This window comes from Apodemus sylvaticus, chromosome 6 (genome assembly GCF_947179515.1).
Source record: "Apodemus sylvaticus chromosome 6, mApoSyl1.1, whole genome shotgun sequence".
Classification (NCBI taxonomy): Eukaryota; Metazoa; Chordata; class Mammalia; order Rodentia; family Muridae; genus Apodemus; species Apodemus sylvaticus.
This window is the reverse complement of record NC_067477.1, coordinates 9,710,520-9,723,733: the sequence shown is the minus strand read 5'-3', so window position 1 is coordinate 9,723,733 and position 13,214 is coordinate 9,710,520. Positions and strand designations below refer to the sequence as shown.

Below are 13,214 nucleotides of genomic sequence, written 5' to 3'. Positions count from 1 at the left end.
TTTCTCTGTTCAGAGACCCCTGTCCACCTGGCAGGCCCCTAAACATAACCGTAGCAGAACCCACTCCTCCACATCTCCACGAGCCTGTCGAGATCCGTACTTGGGAGCAATCCTTGCCTTCACCCCACCCTGTGCTTGTGCAGGGTGCCTCCCCGTCTCCAGCCCATCCTGTTATCCCAAGAGGAAGGCCAGCATGCTTCTCACTCAGGTACTGCCTGGCTGTCCAACATGGCCTCACTTCCTCCCTGCGGGCCTCTGCAGGCCTTTTTGCTGTTTCAGTCTCACTCTACAGCCTAGGCTGGCCTTGAACTTACACTGATTCTCCAGCCTCTGCTTCTAGCATTGTCCTAGGACCACAGACATGTTCCCACACCAGTTTGCTTGCTGGAGTTCTGTGTCAATGGATACATCGTGTGCTAATCTCTCCCACAAGCAGCCCGGAGGACAGGGCTGGCTTTACTCTGAGGCATTGCCAGCATCTGCTCTGTGAATAGCTCACGAATGACTGAGAAATAGATATTTTGAGTCTTTTTGTGGTTGGAGGGACTCAGTCAGTGGGAGATGGAGGCAGCCTGAGTGGCCAAGCCAGTCTCTTGGCTGCAACGGGAAGGATGGACTTGAGCTTGTCTGTGTACTTGTCATGGAAGCCTGTGTGCTGCTGACAGGGGAGACTGGAGAAAGCCCTCTGAGGCACCCGCTTTCTATTGTTTTTTTTATTTAATTTTATTTGAGACAGGTTCTTTTTTGTTGTAGCCCTGGCCTTCCCGGATCTCTATGTAGACTAGGTTGGTCTCAAACACAGAGATGCACCTGCCTCTGCCTCCCAAGTGCTAGCCCATTACCCATGTTTTACCTCCAGCTGGAGCACACTGCTCTCCTGGGGAGGGCACTTTGTGCGTACTGAGGGTAGTGGTGCCTTGCTTCCCAGGAACTTGGAGGTAGCTCAGACTAGTTTCCAGAATCACCCACCAGCAAGTGCTCCTTAGGTGACTGCTTGTTGGTGGTTGAAGTCTCAACAAGCCAAAGCCACTTCTCAACACATGGCCTGGAGAGCGTGCTGAACCCTGCTCACCCTTTACCTCACGGCCTGCACCGCCATCCGCTCGTATGACCCTTGCTCAGGTGTTTCTGCAAGGGTCACTTCAGCTCCTCTGGTCAGGAAGGCTGGCCATTCCCCAAGACATGCTGTGTGATCAGGCCACAATAATTCCCCTAGGATCTGCTGGGGCAGGAGCATGGCAGATAGCTATCCACAACTTCCATACTGGGGGCCAGGAGTTCTATTTGCCCTCAGCTCACCAGGCTTCACTAGGCCTTCTCTCCAGACTTCAGCCTTGGACTAAGCGGGGCCTCCTGGGCCTGCCAGGCCTCCACCTAAGCAGCAGGGCAGCCTGGGAGCTCAGCTTTGCTGCCCAGGGGCCAGTGACACCCCCTCTATCCTGTTGCCGTCGAGTGAGACTGGGAGTGCGTTATGCACTAAAGCTCTTAGAGATGCCTGGGAGTTCCTCTGTGCTCCCCCCAACCCCAGCCAGGGTCAGCAGGAGGGAGAGTGTGGCAGAATGAGGCTCAGGACAGGCTGGAGCCAAGGTCAGGCTGAGCTGGGCTGGGTCTCGCCAGTGTGGGGCCACTGCCCTCGTGGGTCTGAGCCAGGCCCTTGTTTGGGGACAATAGCTCCCCTGAGCTAGGTTCCTCTCCCAACAGGAAAACCATAAAGCCTGCCCATTACCACTGCCCACTCTGAAGGCCTGGGGAGGCTGCAGGTGCCAAGTGCGGCTGGGAGCCTGGTCCCACCCATTTGCCAACCTGCCCCAGCCCAGGCACCCTAGGGACCAGTTAGCCCTTCAGGCACGTAGCTCAGGGTACAGACAAAGTTCTAACCACCAAGGAATCGTGGCCTACCTCCCTAGGCAGAGCTCAGGAACATGTTGAGGGCTCAGCCCCTGTCCAAGAATCCTTCTGAAACCCACACTGGGCTGGAGACCCATACCTGCACAGCTTACTCCCCACTGACAGGAGACCCTAACCATTGGGCCTAAAGCGGACTTGATACCTCTGTGTCCCCTAAGAGGCAAGGGCACTTTCTGCAGTGACTGCGTCCTGTGAGTAGGGTAGACAAGGGTTAGAGAACCAGTTCTCAACCTTCCCCATGCTGCAACCCTTTAATCCAGTTCCTCATGCTGTGGTGACCCCAGATATAAATTATACTCATTCATACTACATAGCTCTAACTTTGTAATTGTGTAAACTTTATAATTATGAATCATAAATATCTGTATTTTCTGATGGTCTTAAGTGAGCCTTGCGAAAGGGTCGTTTTACCCCTAAATTTCTGATCCACAGGTTGAGAACCACTGAGTTAGAGGGTGCTGACTGTAGGGTAAGAACTTTAGGACTAAGAAGCCTTGAAGATGTGTGGCTCCGGGAGCTGTGTGCCAGCCCACATCTCTGCCAGTCCTCTCTCTCACTGAGCTTGGCTGGTTCAGAGGTGCCCCTATTTATGGGACTGCAGGCCAGGGGTAGGGCCAGTCTGCTGTAGTGCCCAAGCCCTGAAAGTACCAGTGGTCAGTGTTGACTGCTAAGAATTATGTCCAGTAGGGTCCTTCAGAAAGTTGTGCTACACACAGCCACCAGAGGGTGCAGCCCAAGCCAACCACTCTGGCTTGTGGCCAATTACACCAATTTGCTGCAAGTAACTGATGTATCTCTAAGTCCTGCACCTCTCAGCTTCAGTCCCAGTGGCTGGCTTCTCCTGCACTTCACTGTGCCCTACCCATTTCTGCCCAGCTGTCATTCCCACCCCCAGTGGGGTTTACCAGCCCAGGGCAGTATAAGCTAAAGGCTTGTTAGCCGTGGGCTCCAGCCTATGACTCACAAAGCAATGGTATTGAATATTTAACTCCATCTAGGTCAAGACCACCAGGGGAGGCTCAGGCAGCTACTGTCTTAAGTGCACACTTTCACGAGTGACTAAACTCATGCTTGCTTGCCCCCAGAGTAAGGCACACAACCTTATAGATCATGTGAAAACCCCAGTCCTGACAAGGAAAAGCAGATTTCCAGGACCTCGGGGAGCAGGCCGAATCCTCCAGGGTGCTCACGGGCTCTTTTGAGTAAGCCTGTTGCCCTTGGCTGGGCCCCTAAACTCTTGAAGGATGCAGATATGGGTGCTGAGGGCCACAGAAGCTGCAGAGGAGTGGGACAGGAAGGAAGCCCCAATAAGTAAAAGTGGGGGCACCCTCAACAGGCAGCACCACAGCCATATGCCTTGCATGTGTGCCACTCACGGGGTACGGAGGCTTCCTTGGTGCCTTCCACCCCAGCACTCATAGAAATGGGCTGGGCAGAAGAAAGCTAAGCAGGGGTTCCGTCCCAGTGACCACAAAGCCTCCTCTGTGCCCGGGAGGCCCAAGATTTGGGTTACATCCCAAGGCTTGGGCAAATTAAGTCAGACACTTCCCTCTACACTGACTTAGGTAGGATACTGGGGTAGGCCCAGAGCTTGTAAGGGTTCTGGAGGGGCTGCAGGCCTGCCGGGTTGGTAGCCTACAGGCCATCAGGCCATCAGGGCGCGGGGGGTGGGGGGGAGTTAAGAGCTGATGGATCTGTTCACTAAAGTCAAGGCCTTCCAGGGGCTGACCCAGGCTTGGCTCCCTAGATTAGAAGGACTCCAAAGAAACCACCCTAGCCAGTTCCATCTACTGCCTAAAAGCCCATTGTCCATGGATTCTAGGCTGGCCTCAGAAAGGGAAGGAGGGAAAGAGGGACCCCGGTGGTGTGCGCACTCAAGCACTCGGAGCTCTGCTGCTCTCTAAGGAAGGAGCGACTAGAACCCAGGCTATCCACCATGCAGGAAGCAATCTCCAGGGGTACCGAACACTCTCCCTCAGTACCTTTCTTTACTCTCCACCTCTTAGAGGGGAGGCCAGAGAGAAATGCTGGGTCTAACAGGTATCCTAAGATGCACCGACCCCACTACTCCACTCTCTCACCAACACCCACTGAGGCCCTGCTCCTCTGGTCTCCGGAGTTTCTTGTAGGGTGCCTGCCATCTAGAGGTACATGAAACAGAGGCAAAGATCTGTCCAGCTGGATTCATGTCCATTCCATGGATTCTCTCCTACTAGCAAGGAGGAGCCATCCCCTGGTCCTAGACAGGTATCTGGGCAAAGAATGTGGCCAAACCTCAGTCTCCACCTTCTAACTCTGTATAAACAGAGTGCCTCACCCCACACAGGGCATGTTTCACTCCTGCTCAGTAGTGTACAGCAGGACACAGCACCTGAATCAGGAAACCCAGGTCCAGGGTAGGCTGGACGAGCTTCTCGGTGGGTACAATAGCTTAGGAGGGAACAGCTACAAGTGGGAACAATGGCTCACCGCCTTGCACGGCAAGAACAGCTCATTCTGTGGCCCAGCTCCTGAAAGCATCCCCTAGGTACCTCTAAAGACAGGCACACACTCCGCCAAGCCTCATGTTGAGGTTTATCAGGAACCCTGCTGACTGCTACTATACTGCCCCAGGGCTCACCCAGTCTGCAGAGGAAGGAGTAGGTTCCTCAGTTAGGGGCTGGCGAGAGACTTGGATGGTGCGTCCCACACGTAGTGTCTCCTGCACCTCCCCCACCCCACCCTGCAGGAAGACAGAAGGCAGAGGAGGCTGGGAAATATAAGTATCCTGTCTGCTCAACACTCAGGGTCTCGGTCTAGAATGCAGGATTCAATGGGCTCCCTCGTCTCCTCCTTCCCTTTTCTAAGGTCCAGTGTGGTGACGACTGACTCTGCTCGGGAGGCTACCTGAGGCACTGCCCTGCACTCTGAGAAGACCCCAGGCAGGGGGATTCCGCTGTGATAATCCCAGTCAGAAAAAAAGCACACGGAAATGGACTAATTGCACGCACAGTAGGTGGTCACACAGATCTGTGCCTCCTTGAGCCTCACACTCGTGTTGCTAGTAGCTCAAGCTATCCGACCTCAGCTCAGAAGACCTTGCCCACTTCAGGCTGCCCTCTTCTGGGACCGTCCTCCTCAGCACCTGGGTCTCTCCCATCATGTGACCCAGGTCCCATTTCAGGACCCCGAAGCCCCCGCCCACTTTGCTACCCGCCTATCTTCTAGGGACAGCCCTTACTCAGCACTGTCTGACCCCACGTTCTAGCTCCATCGTGGAGGTGAGCAACGACGGCCTCCCAAGCCCCGAGCGCACTCCAGCCTGAGCAGCCTGTGCATGCCGACCTCTCCTCCTGCTGTCTCCTGGGCAGACAAGGCTCGGCTGGGAGCAGGCCGCACTTCTCCTCCCAGGGCACTTTCTTTTTCCTGAGCTCCCACCCCTCACCCTGTGCTCTCCCCATGCCACAGACAAAACTCCCTCCGGCATAAAAAACTTACAAAGATCCTAAAACTGTTCTCCCCTACCACAGCTCTGATCTCACTTCCGGGAAGGGCCTCTGACTATGGGTCCACATTCCCACACAGAATTCCGAAGCATCTCACAATCTTTTCATCAAAACCACTTCCTCCCTGCCCACCCAACCCACCCACTCTCATCTGCAGCAGCCCCAACTCATCACCTCAGGCCTGGCCCCACCTCTTGATCTGAAAGTCATGTAGTCTGCATCCAGGCTGCCTCCAGGAAAGGAAGGCCGGAGTGACCTGCACCGAGGGTGCCCTGCGGGCCTTCTCAGGCTTCTTGGCAGAGGGTTCTCGTTCAGGAGCACTAAAGGTTCATCTGGCTGATGGGGCAGGGCCAGAACTCCACATGGATTGTGCTACAACAGAAAGCTGCACACGGGCACGTGGTCCGCTCGTCTCCACCCTCTGGCTTCTGCTGATACAGGAGGCTGAGGCCTGTGGTGCTCCTGGTGGTTCAAGCCGGTGAGCAGACACTGAAGAGAGGGAGCACCCTGCCTGCAGGAGGCCAGGCTGTGGCCGCCTACTACAGAGCAAGAACTGCCGCAGCTGCTGGCTTCACATCTCTCCATGGTGGGAAGGACAGGACGGAGAGCACCGGCAGCTGCTGAGAGTGGGCCGTGCTTCCTGTCTGAAGCCCTTGCGCTTCAGTCTCCTAAGGACAGGAGGACACAGGCCTGCCCGAGGACTCCTGGTCCACAGTGACCGGCAGGCCAGGCCCTCAAGTGGGACCCAGACCCGCTGCTCTCTGACCATGTTTCATTACATACAAACACACAGCTAGTTCCCCTCGCTGGGCAAAAACATCCCTTACATTGCTCAAAACATGATTCCCAACAGTACGTACAATGGTCCTCAGGGTGGCCTTGGGAAGTTTCAAAGAAGTGGGGCAGTGCTTGACTGGTCGAGGCTCAGAAGTCATTCCTGTGAGCCGTGGCCCCCGGGCCCATCTGATGCCCACAAAACAGGTACACTTGGAGTCCAGCACCAGGACGCTGCCTGGTCGTGAGTTCCACTCAGTAGCCATCATCCTCGTCACCATCACAGCCGTAATCTGCAGAGGACAGCAGTGGATGTTTTCATGTGCCCAGCTCCAGCCCCACTGCTCACCTCACAGGCCCCACCAACCCACAGCACACCATTTCAATCTATCCCAGATGCCATTAGGAATGGTGGACTGGAGTGTGCCCTGTGGGGGCAGCCTTGGCTCCTTGCTGGGCACTACAAGCAGTATGGCTAGCCCAGGACTACTTGTCTACTGGCTGATCAGCCCCCTGCTGACTCCCAACAAGCCCAGAAAGCACGACCTGACTCACAGCCGACACCTCACTTCCCTGTGAGCTGTCCCTAGGCTTTTCCAAGTTCCCCCTAGCATATTCAAGGGCCTCTGAATCAATATGGCAAATTTTCAGTGCCCCATTTCAAATTCCTTCTTTTGCAGAGAGAAACTTAGTTTGTAGCCACTATCTGGAAATTTTTCAGGTAAATGGCTGTCTTTTTGTCTCTGGATAATCCTTCAAAGTTCTTCTACTGGGGCCCTACCCACCATTGCCACCCATCATCTGCAGAGCACTGACGCAGGGCTCTCCATCCTCTTCCTCAGCATCCTCCTCATCTGCATCCTCCTCAGGATGGTACGACACAGGGCCACTCTCCACCAAGACTGCTGATGGCTTGATAGGCTCAGCTCCCAAGGCAGGGGAACTTAAGAGCATGGCCTAGAAGAGAGGGCAGAACTCTGGAATAAAAGCAGAGTATGTGCCCCCCTCCTGACTATATGGGACCCTCAGGTTCTCTGTCTGGGCATGGGCACTCCTCAGAGTTCCTGACCTACATCTGAGCTGGGCTAAGAAGTTATCAACTGAGGGAGGGTCCTGTGGTGTATGGAATCTCGTCCACAGTGGGGATTAGCTCACCCTCAGCCCCAGAGTAATAGCATATGGCCTTTGCCACCTGCCTGTTCACTTCTGTGACCCAGAAGCCCTCACCTCTGAGCTTCAGGACTCTCTCCTGGAGCCCAGCCAGCACTGGAGTGGCACCAGCTGGGCCTCTCCCTGCCGAGCCTGACGACAACTTGTGATCCTGAGGCCCTGCCCTAGCTGTGCAGGACAACATACCTCTCCCACAGCTGCCTTCTTAGCCGGCTGGGCAGACACCAGAGGCCTCAACCTGAGAGAAAGTACAGAAGCAGCTTCAGTTCAGTCTGGTATGGACGAGAGAGCCACACAGGGACGGAGGACATGGAGTAGCAGTACCTCACAGTAGGCTCCGGGCGGTGGGTGCTAGCCACAGTACATGTCCAGCCTAGCTCTAGAGCTAAAATGAACTATCTTGGGTCGTCATCAAGAAAGCTGGCGCTTCCACCCAAGTGTAAGTCATAAGGAGGGCCACACACAGCTGAAAACCCCCAACATCCCACTGTCAAGCCTCAGAGCAAAACTGACCCAGCGCTCAGGCTGGCCTGGCCTGGCCCGTGATGGTTTCCTGTCCCCACCAGAGGGCTCCCTGTGGCAGCTTTCACCCTCCCTCCCTCCCTCCTTCCCTCCCAGCAGAGGGGCTGCAAGCAGGGTACAGGTGCAGCAGGGCTGGGGGAGCCCATTTCCACCAAGTGTCCAGTTGCTTTCTGGGGATGGAGTAGGTCCTGCAACTACAAAAGCCTTGCAACTCCAGACTCAGAGGTGGAGGTTTGGGGGATCAAGACACACCCACACCTGGAGATGACTTGTTAGCATTCAGCACCCAGTGGGCCAAGTGTGCTCCTGAAGCTCTGGCTGGAAAACAGCAGCCCCGATGGGTGCCCAGTGCCGCCCAGGCAGACACCCAGTCCACAGAGCAGGCAGTACCTCTTCCCCGTGCTTGGCCCAGCATCAGCAGTATTCCTGGTAGCTGCTCTTTTCCTCCGTGAGAGCTTCTTGGTGCTGGTATGCTCTGGGGGCTGGGAGTCGTCTCTGGGCGGGCTGCCTCCACCCTTGCTGTTAAGGTCCCGCAGCACACTGTAGTTGATCTTGCTGGAGATCTTCTTCTGTTCTAGCATCTTCTCAATAGCTTCCCCAGCTGTGCTGGCCAGGATTGGCTCCCGGCGTTTGCAAGACTTCTTGGGCTGAATGAAACACAAAAGTAACTCGTCCTGTCACATGCTAGCTTCACAACAGTCATCTACTATTGAGCCACAGCTGTGACCCATTGAGGGGACGGGAAACTAGTTTGGTCACCTTGGCAGCCACCAGCCATGGCGCCTGCTAAGCTCACTTTCTGTGTAGCTACCTTCCCAGCTAAACCTTTCTTGTGGAGAGAAAAGGAAGTGTCTCACACAGCACAGAACATGATGCCTGGTCGCATGGAGTTTTGGGACCCACTTCCCTGCCCAAGTCTCTAGTCCTCTTTTGAGGTAGGTACCCCTTATTCTCTGGGCCTCCATCCTGGACCCCAAGAAGTTTTGCCAGCATCATATCTTCTTCTCACTGGCTCCTGAAAGGTTTAGCCCCTTCCTAAGATAACACTCAGAGGCTGAAACCCAGAGGGAGGCTTTTCAGTGTTCGACAAGTTACCCAAGCGCAAGGACCTGAGCCCAGGCCCGTCCGTGTCTCAGTCCCGTCTGCCTTAGCACCTGTGCTGGATGCCGCACTGCAAAGCTGGGTGGCACAGACCACCCTGAAGGAGCATGCACCCCACATAACCACCTGGTGGTCAGGGCCATGGGCACCATGCCTTCCCCGCCTGTCCCAGGCAGGCCCCTGCAGATGCGCTTTGCCCCTGTTGGCCAACACCAGGGCTGCGCCTGGCTGTCAGGCACCCACCTTGTGCTCCTTGTAGATGCCGAGCTCCTTCTCCTTTGCTATTCTCGCTTCTTTCTCTGTAAGGTGAACAGAATGGCAGGCCTCAGCAAGGGGCATGTCCTGGGGCCTGGGCAGGTGGAGAGAAGGCACTCACCCCTCTGCTCCCGCAGGTACTCAGCATTCTCCCGCATCCACAGCTCAGCCTTTACTCGGGCTTCTGACTCGTTCAGGATGTACTGTGGGAAGCACAGGGAGGTGACTTCAGGGCTCTGGGTTCCTATTTCCATGTTTAAACTGCCACAGAACGGGTGTAGGAAGGCCTCCCTTAGCAGGGCCCTGGTCCTCCTTTGTCCCTCTGTCAGCTCCACCTGCAGCCGTGAGCCAGTGCTGAGAGTTCCTAGGCCTTGTTAGGTGACAGGCAGGGGTTAGTGTACAGTCCGGGACCCCTGATATTTGGGGATTAGAGATGTATAACATACTTGTGATACATTGGGGACCAAGGCCAGATGCAGAACTCAGGGTCTTTCTACCATGGTCCTGGGAGGTGCTTGGGGTTTCAGAAGGGAGGCCACGTGGTGCTGAGGCTGTGCTGGAGTGGATTTGGAGGAGGGAGTCCAGCAGATGTCTGCACTACAGGCACTACACCTTGGGAGCACTTATTTGTCAGGGATGTCTACGGGAGCACAAGGCTCAGAGAGGACACAGTGGGGTGACAGGCCCCACTTTAGTCACCTAAGTCCCAACCACCACTGGGGACAAGGGAGCCCAGGCTTACTTACTCGGTCAATCTCAAGGTCATCGATGCCGCTGAGGTCAAGCTCCCCGTCCCCTGATGAGTCTTCTAGAGAGAAGAACCCCAATCAGTGTCACCGAGGCTGCCATAGCAGACACTGCAATCAAGTGTCATCGAGGCTGCCACACTGCTCACCGTGGGCACGCTTAGGGTCAAGGCTGGGGCAAAGGGGCGATCCACAAAGCCAGGGTGTCTGAGGTGTCATCTTCAGCTCTTAAGGCTGAGGCCCTGGGGTGCTCAGAGCTCTCCTCGAGGCTCTTTGAAGCCTGCCCCACCCTCCTTGCTTTCTGCCCTGGGCTGCCTGTGCTCACACTGCCAAGTCCCTTTGCGCTGCTTTGCGTTGGCTGCTCCCTCAAAAGCCAATACCCAGCTGTCCTCCATGTACTTGGCCCACAGGTAAACATTCTGCTTCCCAACTGAGAGGTCTAACCCTCACACAGGCTTCACCTTTCAACCGTTCCACCCATACGAGAGGCTCTACCCGCCCTTTCGAAAAGGCCAACTCCTCACCTGGTCAGGGGCAGAGCCACATTGCAGGGATGGGACCACGTAACCTTCCAGAGCCATTGGTGTCCCAGCCCCTCTTCAAATTAACTCACTTACTTGTTTATTAATTTAATTGTGGGTGTGTGGGTGTTTTGCCTGCATACAGACCTGTACAATACATGTATGCAGTGCCCCCAGAAGCCGCAAAGAGTATCAGACCTGGAACTAGAGCCACCACGTGGGTGCTGGGAATCAAACTCTGGTCCTCTGACAGGACAGTTTCTCAAGCTCAGAGCCACGGGCCCAGCCCTCCTCCCAGTGTCTTAAAGGTGCAGGGTTCTGACGCTGTCGGCTGGCAGGAACTGCTGACCTGTGTTGCCCCTCTGCCCTGTCACTCTCAGGAGGTGATGTCGTGATGACGTGATGATGTGCCTCGACCCAGGCTTTCCCAGTCCAGCCACAGGGAAGGATTAGGAATGCTCTACTCCCCTCCACCTGCATGAGGCCAGGCTATGCCAGACCCTCTCTTGGTCACTTGGTGGCCCCTGAAGTTCAGCTGGACTAGAGAGTGCTTACGATGGTAACGGGCCAGCTGGCATCTCAGTATGTTGGCGCACACCCAGCTCTTTCCTACGGCATCTCAGTATGCTGGCGTACACACAACTCTTACCCTGTGTGATGTGACTTTTACACATACACTTGCCACAATTTACAATCATCTGCGAAGAGTCTCAGTGGAACAAACATCTTTATCAGGTTTGCCTGATAGAGAGCAAGCATGTGCGGTGCTGCCGTGACACTAACTGATACACAAAGACCCAGATCACGGTGGTGGTGCCTTTCCCTGGCAGGAAGCCCATATAAACTAGGTGAGGCAGGAGCAGGCTACACCACAGGAGCAATGCAGCAATGATGTGTTTCTTTTCCTTTTGCTACTATCTGTGGATGTGAGTGACTTTAGTTGGTTTGAGTTTCACCTTGGCTTCCCTGAAGTGATGGCCTGTAACCTGGAATTGTGAGCCAGAGTGTTCCCCACGGCTGCCTTTGGCAGAGTATTTCTCCCAGTAAGACAACTGAAACTACGGCACCTGGGGCCATTGACCATTGTACAGTGGCCTTGGAGTGCCTCAGCCCATGTATTTCTGTCCGAGACACAGCAGGGACCATTCAGACTGTAAACTTCCCTTGTCCCAGGGCACTCACTGGGGTCCCCACTTGGGGAGGAGATGCACTCTCGGATAGAGTCGGAGATGCCTAGGCTGGCTGCTGTGGGCAGAGGACCAAGTAGGGACTCCAGGGCGAGGGGTCTGCTGCCTCCATCGGGGTCTTCTGCTGCCTCTGAGCCGCCATCATCCCCGAGGAGCTCTCGGTAAAAGTCCTTGTTCATGTGGCTGGCAGCAGCCTCCAGTTCCTCATCCTCAGTGTCGTCCTCACAGAAGGGGCTTGAGGTAGCGTCCTCACCGGAGCCTAGGGACACACGATTCGCACACCACCTGTCAACCAGGCAGAAAGCCAGAGAGAACCCACTTTTGTAACAGAAACATTTTGCAAAGCTGCAAAATAACCAAGAACAGAAGAACTACCAAAAAGCATGCCTTTTTCTGCAGCAGAGGAAGCACGGTCCTGAGCCAAGAGTGTTATTTGCCCATGTGCAAGAATAACCTGCCTTATTCCTCATGCTCTGCGCAAGACTGGCTTAAATGGTATCTGAGAGTTTAAGAATATTTAGGAAAGACAAATAAAATGTTTGTGGTCTGGGGTTTGGCAAAAATACCTCAACAACACTAAAACAGAATCCATAAAGCACAGATAGCTTTTTTGAAAGATTCATACTTTTGTTTTGTTTTGTTTTGTTTTGTTTTGTTTCAACACAGGGTTTCCCTGTGTAGCCCTGGCTGTCCTGAAACTCACTCTGTAGACCAGGCTGGCCTCGAACTCAGAAATCCACCTGCTTTTTTAAAAAAAGAATTCTAATGCCTGCCCTGTGACAGATGTTGTAAGACAGAGGTGAGCCGTAGCTTCTCTATGGGCAATGTCTGAAAGGACAGTCTAGATATAGAAGAAGTGCCTATGCTCAGCAAACAGAGACCAACCAGATCACCACAGACAACACCTGAAGGGCCGAAGAGCAAGAGAGGTCAGAGCCATCATCAGAGAGGAAGGAGGTAACCGGGACAGCGCACACACGCGGACAATGCTGTGCCGACTATTTGCCATCACCACCGCCACCAGACCCAACGGTTCCATCTGCCCAGTACCAAGGAAGGAAGGATGTAGTGAGACTGCATACAGGTTCGCTGGGACTGATGCAGGTGCACTTAACAGGAGTGCCACGCTCCTCACTGCACTTACACCACCTCCCAGTAGAGGCCCATGCTGCCAAGGAACTGCATACAAACCAGGCTGAGGAAAGGCAAGGGGACACGCTACATTTATAAAAATCTTGAAAAGACACCTAATTCAGTGACAGAAAGCAGTCAGTGGCAGCCTGCAGCGGGGAGGACAGGTGGGTGCCATTACAAAGGACACAAAGACAGTGGCAGGGACAGATCTCAGTGGCAGAACACAGTGACTATATGGTGCTGGCCTCACCTGAAACCAGGGATGTCCAGTCAACGCTCAAAAGCCAAAGGTGCTTTAGATCCACACGCAGCCTTTGGCATGTACATTGTACTTCTGGTGTTTGATCTCAAAGACACATCTCTGTCCATAGCCTGTGTAAACTGACCCAGAATACCCAGCTAGTTGTTTTC

The 13,214-nt window shown here is 54.6% G+C and overlaps 1 protein-coding gene across 2 annotated transcripts in view; it reads right to left on the bottom strand.

Annotated features, from left to right (window-relative positions):
• Positions 1–5,399: 5,399 nt before the first annotated feature.
• The window catches only part of Brf1 (BRF1 RNA polymerase III transcription initiation factor subunit), a 44,174-nt gene continuing 36,359 nt past the window's right edge, over positions 5,400–13,214 (bottom strand). Inside the window, exons 11-18 of one of the 2 annotated variants that reach the window (XM_052184888.1) lie at positions 11,665–11,928; positions 9,962–10,020; positions 9,337–9,418; positions 9,204–9,259; positions 8,250–8,506; positions 7,524–7,575; positions 6,953–7,124; positions 5,400–6,460 (exon numbers count right to left, since the gene is read on the bottom strand). In XM_052184888.1, the coding sequence (XP_052040848.1) occupies positions 6,423–6,460; positions 6,953–7,124; positions 7,524–7,575; positions 8,250–8,506; positions 9,204–9,259; positions 9,337–9,418; positions 9,962–10,020; positions 11,665–11,928 (980 nt within the window). In that variant the 3' untranslated portion in view covers positions 5,400–6,422. Of the gene's footprint in view, positions 6,461–6,952; positions 7,125–7,523; positions 7,576–8,249; positions 8,507–9,203; positions 9,260–9,336; positions 9,419–9,961; positions 10,024–11,664; positions 11,929–13,214 lie in introns of both variants that reach the window. The other variant, XM_052184887.1, reaches the window with a different exon arrangement.